This window comes from Pan troglodytes, chromosome 20 (genome assembly GCF_028858775.2).
Source record: "Pan troglodytes isolate AG18354 chromosome 20, NHGRI_mPanTro3-v2.0_pri, whole genome shotgun sequence".
Classification (NCBI taxonomy): domain Eukaryota; kingdom Metazoa; phylum Chordata; class Mammalia; order Primates; family Hominidae; genus Pan; species Pan troglodytes.
The window spans coordinates 18,288,677-18,295,713 of NC_072418.2; the positions used below are offsets into that span (position 1 = coordinate 18,288,677).

Genomic DNA, 7,037 nt, shown 5'->3' on the forward strand with positions numbered 1-7,037 from the left:
AGGCCCCACCGGACTCAGAAGCCCAGCTGGCTTCACCCAGTGGATCCCGCACTGGGGCTGCAGGTGGAGCTGCTTGCCAGTCCCGCGCCATGTGCTCGCACTCCTCAGCCCTTGGGTGGTCATGGGACTGGGCGCCCTGGAGCAGGGGGTGGTGCTCGTCGGGGAGGCTCGGGCTGCACAGGAACCCACGGAGACGGGGGAAGGCTCAGGCATGGCGTGCTGCAGTCCCGAGGCCTGCCTCGCGGGAAGGCAGCTAAGGCCTGGTGAGAAATTGAGCGCAGCGCCGGTGGGCTGGCACTACTGGGGGACGTAGTACAGCCTACGCAGCCGCTGGCCCGGGTGCTAAGTCCCTCATTGCCCGGGGCCGGCAGGGCCAGCCGGCTGCTCCAAGTGCCGGGCCCGCCAAGCCCACACCCACCCGGATCTCCAGCTGGCCTGCAAGCGCCGCGCGCAGCCCTGGTTCCCGCTCGTGCCTCTCCCTCCACACCTCCCTGCAAGCTGAGGGAGTGGGCTCCGGCCTTGGCCAGCCCAGAAAGGGGCTCCCACAGTGCAACGGTGGGCTGAAGGGCTCCTCAAGTGCCGCCAAAGTGGGAGCCCAGGCAGAGGAGGCGCTGAGAGCGAGTGAGGGCTGTTGGGACTGCCAGCACGCTGTCACCTCTCACAGTGGCTCATGTCTGTAATCCCAGCACTTTGGGAAGCCGAGAGAGGCGGATCACCTGAGGTCAGGAGTTCGTGACCAGCCTGGCCAACATGGTGAAACCCTGTCTCTACTAAAAATACAAAAAAACCCAACAACAACAACAACAACAAACTAGCTGGGCGTGATGGTGGGCATCTGTAGTCCCAGGTACTCGGGAGGCTGGGATGCTGAGGCTGGAGAATCGCTTGAACCCTGGAGGTGGAGGTTGCAGTGAGCTGAGATTGCGTCATTGCACTCCAGCCTGGGTGACAAGCGTGAAACTCCGTCTCAAAACAAACAAACAAACAACTTTCTCCATAACTTTTACGTATAAACACTGGCTGATGTACAGTCAGTCTTAACAGGACCCATTTCCCATCCTGGTTGTTTTGAGTGAGACAAGCTATGTTGTGGAGCAAGAGTGTCCTAATGTGATCAAAAAATGATAAAATGAAGGAAAGTTTGTCTCTCCCCAACCCCCTAGAGAAACCATTCACAAAGATCCTATTTTACCCTGCCCTAGAATTCAACAAAAACCCTTACCTTAAATTTCTAGCAGTAGCTCTTATTCTGAGAACATCACTGCACTTCCTAGCCAAGGGGGAAAGCAGCTTCAATAAGGCAGAACTTTGCCTAAAACAGGAAGTTGGTTGATTTCAGGAGAAACTTATCTGTTGCATCCAGCAGGGGCATCCCAGTTGGGGGAACACGATGGATTCCGTGCATGAAGGTTGAAACCTGCTCAGGAAGGTCCAGGGTGACCAGGGAGGCCACTCTGAAACACTGATGACTACATCATTTTGTGGACTGAAATTAAAGCTGCCGAGGCAGAAATACTTTATAAGGGTTTATTTGAAGCCAAAGGTGAGGATCAACCCAGAAAGATGCACCAACACATTTGGATGTGTGCCAGAATCTTTTACAATTTGGAATGTTTTTATAAGAAAGTTTAGGAGAAGAGAAGGGAACTTCTTATATCAGAATTGTCTGTTTTTATTGGAGGGTATAATGCAGAGGTCACAATGATTAGATACAGGTTATAACATACAGGCTAAAACATTTTGTATGTAAAACCATCAGTGAAACTTTATAAGAGAGGGCACAGTGGCTTATGCCTGTAATCCCAGCACTTTGGGAGGTTGAGACGGGCAGATCACTTGAGGAGAAGCTCATCACTCCTGAGGCCAGTAGTTCGAGACCAGCCTAGCCATATGGTGAAACTCTGTCTCTACTAAAAATACAAAAATTAGCTGGGCATGGTGGCACATGCCTGTGATCCCAACAACTCGAGAGGCTGAGGCAGGAAAGTTGCTTGAACCTAGGAGATGGAGGTTGCAGTAAGATGAGATTGCGCCACTGCACTCCAGCCTGGGTGACAGAGTAAGACCCTGTCTCAAAAAAAAAAAAAAAAAAAGAAAAGAAAAGAAAAGAAAAACTTTATGATTTATAAATATATCAGCAAAACTTCATGGTTTAGAAACAAAGGATTGTGCTTTTCCATATCAGTGGAAAATCAGAACAACAATTGGAAGAACTCATAAGATCTGAGTAATTAAAGATAAAATTTGAGGAACTCACAAGACTCTTTACTCAGGAACAGGATGTAACCCATGCATCAAGAGATCTTTTCCGGGGGCTAATTGGGGAGCCTGCCAAATGTGACTGGTAGGTTATCAGCAGAGACCACGTCTGTCTTGTTCAACCTGTGTCCCAGGTCCTAGCACCATGCCTGCTACCATTTAAGTGTTCATGTGAAGTTTGTTGTTGAGAAACTAATTACCTAAAAGTTAGAACTTGACCTCTCCATTTTACCGAGGAGGCTATGAGACTCAGAGGGTTACACAGCTAGTGAGTGGCAGAGCCTGGACTTGAACTCAGTTGTGCTGAAGCCAGAATGTGTTCCTTCCTGAGCATTCAAGGACAGGGAAGGTGAAACTCCAGCTAGCGGGCAGCCCGTGTGCTTGTTCTAGGGAGACCGCAGGCCGATTCCTGGGAGCTGGGTCTTCATGGTGACACAGTAAGAACAACTAACCTATTGGCTGGGCGCAGTGGCTCACGCCTGTAATCCCAGCACTTTGGGAGGCCGAGGTGGTCGGATCACTTGAGGTCAGGAGTTCGAGACCAGCCTGGCCAATATGGTGAAACCCTGTCTCTACTAAAAATACAAAAATTAGCTGGGTGTGGTGGCTCATGCCTGTAATCTCAGCTGCTCGGGAGGCTGAGGTAGGATAATCGCTTGAACCTGGTGGGGCGGAGGTTGCAGTGAGCCGAGATTGGCACCATTGCCCTCCAGCCTGGGTGACAAAGTGAGACTCAGTCTCAAAAAACAAAGCAAAGCAAAACAAAACAAAACGAAACAGAACTACTCACCTATGTTGTGGATCAACTGTGTCCCCACTGTACCAAATCCTTATTTATTTAAAAAAATTTGTTTTGGACCCTTTTCACAAGATGGCGCCGAAAGCGAAGAAGGAAGCTCCTGCCCCTCCTAAAGCCGAAGCCAAAGCGAAGGCTTTAAAGGCCAAGAAGGCAGTGTTGAAAGGTGTCCACAGCCACAAAAAGAAGAAGATCCACACGTCACCCACCTTCCGGCGGCCGAAGACACTGCGACTCCGGAGACAGCCCAAATATCCTCGGAAGAGCGCTCCCAGGAGAAACAAGCTTGACCACTATGCTATCATCAAGTTTCCGCTGACCACTGAGTCTGCCATGAAGAAGATAGAAGAAAACAACACACTTGTGTTCATTGTGGATGTTAAAGCCAACAAGCACCAGATCAAACAGGCTGTGGAGAAGCTCTATGACATTGATGTAGCCAAGGTCAACACCCTGATTTGGCCTGATGGGGAGAAGAAGGTATATGTTCGACTGGCTCCTGATTACGATGCTTTGGATGTTGCCAACAAAATTGGGATTATCTAAACTGAGTGCAGCTGCCTAATTCTGAATATATATATATATATATTATATATATATCTTTTCACCATATACATGCCTCTCTGTCAATTTCTGGTTGGGCTGGGAGGCCACACACAGACACTGACATGACAGGGCTTGGGCAAGACTCCTGTTCTACTTATCCTTTTGAAATATTCACCCTGCCACTCCACCATGTGTGATCACTCCAGAGATCTTTGTGACTAGAGTTAGTGTCCTAGGAAAACCAGAACTTGGAACTTGCCTCCATGGTTGAGGGTAACAAGAAGCTGTACAAGAACCCCTTTTATCCCTGGAATAGGCTGTGTATGAAACCAATGCCCAGAGTTTGAAGGGCGTTAGCATACATTTCAGGGGAGTGTGGATTGGCTGGCTTTCTGGTAGCATTTTGTCCTCACACACCCATCTACTATGTCCAACCGGTCTGTCTGCTTCCCTCACCCCTTGCCCAATAAAGGACAAAGACTTCAGAGGAAAAAAAATTTGTTTTAATTATTACATTTATAGCAGCCCAGCTTGAAAAATGAAGCAACAGAGACATGTAGAAAGTTAAAAGGTTTCTACTCCAATTGTAATTTCTCCAATTCCATCGTGGTATGTGCATTCTTCTGGATTTTTTTCAATGTGCGTACACATGTGTACATACAGACACACACACATACACTCATAGATTTTTTATATTGATGGGACCATTACTCACATCTTTAATTTGGAACTTATTCTCTGCTCTCTCTCCCTGTGTCTGATAGAATGCTGGCAATGCTTTGTGATGCTTTAGGAGACACATTTGTCAGATGTGAAGACTTAGGCTTAGGAATTGATGGGTGGTGACTGAGGCTGGTCACTCTGTGGTCTGGTGCACTTTCCCACTGCCTCACTCTGGGTAGGGGTGGAAGGGCCCCTGCAGAGAAGCACCAGCTTCTGTTTTCCCATGAGTGACTCCTCTCCCTCCAATACTCACTAGGGGACTTTCCATAAGCCAGGCTGTGTGATTTGGCCCCTGAGATATTCCTGGTTGGATGAGAAATCTTGGGGAGACTCCAGCCTTCTCAGGCACAAAACTCCCAGAGTAGAGAGCTCCCTCTGGACTATCACTCCTGCCCTTGGCCTCAATTTCCTGTTCTGCTACCTGGTCCAGGAATCAGGACCTCAGTGATGAACCTTGGCTTCTCCCAGGCTGCAGAGTCCTGCTGGGGTGTGAGTCCTTGCTCATGGCTCATGAAAGTTCAACATATGCTTATGGCTTCAATATTGGGCCAGATTTCGCTTCCCACCTTGGCCTTCCCAAGGATGAATTGTGTGGTCCCACGTGTTGGTGATCTCAGCATGAACTGCAAAGGAACAAGAACTCATGTGCATTTTTGCGCAGCCTGGGTGCCGCATCCCATGGCTGCCCTTGGAGGGTCTCCCTCTTCATTCATGTCTCTGCTAAAAGGTCACCTCCTCCTGGAAGCCCTCCCTGATTCTCTGATTTATTGGATTGTCTGATTTATTGGATCATTGCCTGTCTCTTTACGTGATGTGATACCTTTGACAGCTGAGCACTCACTGTTGCATCCCCAGTGCCTGGCACATAGTAGGTGCTCAAGAAACATATAGTTGCATGAACAGCCCTGAGAGGCATAGATTTTTCTTTTTATTTTATAACTGAAAGAAGCCCTGAGAATCAGAAAGGTTAAGGGGTTAACTCCCAGCATCCCTGCAAAGCCTGGAGCCAGGAATCTTAAAACAAGTCTACTTAAACTTGAAGGATTGTATAGGGATTTCCTGGGGTTCTATTAAGATGCAATCCTGAGTTAGTATTTCTGGATTGGGGCATGGGATTCTGCATTTCCTGCCAGCTCTCAGGTAATGCTCATGGCGCAGGTCCCTGGACCACACTTTGAGTAACTGAGCCTTACAGTTAAAGTGCATGTTGCCAGCTCCTTCCCTTCACCTCTTTTTGAGGTTCTTTCCTCTGAAGACTCCTCCTCTGTCACCCTCTAAAGCCCCTCATTCCACATGCCATCTCCCAAATGCAAAATCTGAGCTCACAGCAATTTGGGAGGCCGAGGTGCGCAGATCACGAGGTCAGGAGTTCGAGATCAGCCTGGCCAACATGGTGAAACCCTGTCTCTACTAAAGATACAAAAAATTAGCTGGGCGTGGTAGTGGGCGCCTGTAATCCCAGCTACTCGGGAGGCTGAGGCAGGAGAATCACTTGAACCCAGGAAGCAGAGGTTGCAGTGAGCCGAGCTCACCCTCCATCCCGTTGCGCCAATGCACTCCAGCCTGGGTGACAGGGCGAGACTCTGTCTCAAGAAAAAAAAAAAAAAAAAAGCCTGAGCCCAGGAGGGGCAGTACTGCCCATCATCAAAGCAAGGACAGAGCAGAAGGAGGACTCCACTCAGGGTCCCCTGGCTCTGCCTTCCACTGTCTCAACCTCGTCTGCTCTCAGCTTCCCTCAGCCTTACCCTTCACGGGCCCCCTCTGTCCTCCTATGCTGAGCCCAGCATCCAGGTTGCTTTCCCAGCTGGTCTCGTTATCTCCAGAATCTGACCCTGGGTAATCCCCAGTGGTGCTGCATTCTTTGTTCCTGCTCCTGTCAGTCAGGTCTCAGCCTAGGTCCTGGGCTGCTGGGAGGCAGGACTTGAATTCCTGCCAGGCTGGCAGTGGAGGGCAACAGGCTTCTGTCTCTGAATCTCCTAAATCTGCACTGAGAAATGGTGCACAGCATTCTCCTGGCCCACATTTGGAGGGGAACTCGGGGGATGTTTTGGGAGAAGGCTTGCCCTCACCCAGCTCACCTGGCATCTGAACACTTCATTCCTTTACCTACCTTCCTCTGGTCTTGGAAAGGCAGGGTGGCTGCAAATTTTGGGGCTCAGATCACCATTGGCTGCCCTCCAACTTACCCTCTGCCTTACATGAGAGGTACCAAGGACTGAGTGGCCATGCTCGGTCACCCTGAATTGGTTCTTCTACAGTTATGGTCCCCACCAGTCCCCGGGTTTTGGTTGGCTGCCCTGGCACAAAGGAGGCATCCAGGCTGTGAGGATTGGCTAGTCCAGCCCAGCCCAGCCCCGCCCAGCCTCCTGCAGTGTTTCCTAGATCTGGGGCCAGGAACAAAAACCTCCTGGCAAAGGAGGAGAGGAGGTTGTGCGGGACAACCTTCTCCTGACAGAAGGTGCCAGGCTGGGGGTGGCAGGGCTGGATAGGGAGGGGCACTGCCCAAGACTGGGGTGGCTCCAGGGAGCTGGCCCTGGTGATGGGTGCTTGCAGGTAACCAGAGGTCAAGTTGGCTGGTGGTTCTAGATGAGGCTGTCTGGTTTCTGGTCTCTAGTTTCCTTGATCTCTAATTTTGTGTCACTTCTCCTCTCCCCTCTCCCTTGGCTTCTTCCCCTGAGATTCCCTGAATCTCCCTCCATGCTCTTAACCATGT

At 50.0% G+C, this 7,037-nt stretch overlaps 1 protein-coding gene across 1 annotated transcript; it reads left to right on the forward strand.

The window, feature by feature from the left end:
• The first annotated feature begins 3,121 nt into the window (after nucleotides 1–3,121).
• Nucleotides 3,122–3,639, forward strand: LOC748478 (large ribosomal subunit protein uL23-like). The gene has a single exon (XM_054674000.1). The coding sequence runs from the start codon at nucleotides 3,131–3,133 to the stop codon at nucleotides 3,599–3,601; it is 471 nt and encodes a 156-aa protein (XP_054529975.1). The 5' UTR covers nucleotides 3,122–3,130; the 3' UTR covers nucleotides 3,602–3,639.
• Nucleotides 3,640–7,037: the final 3,398 nt, after the last annotated feature.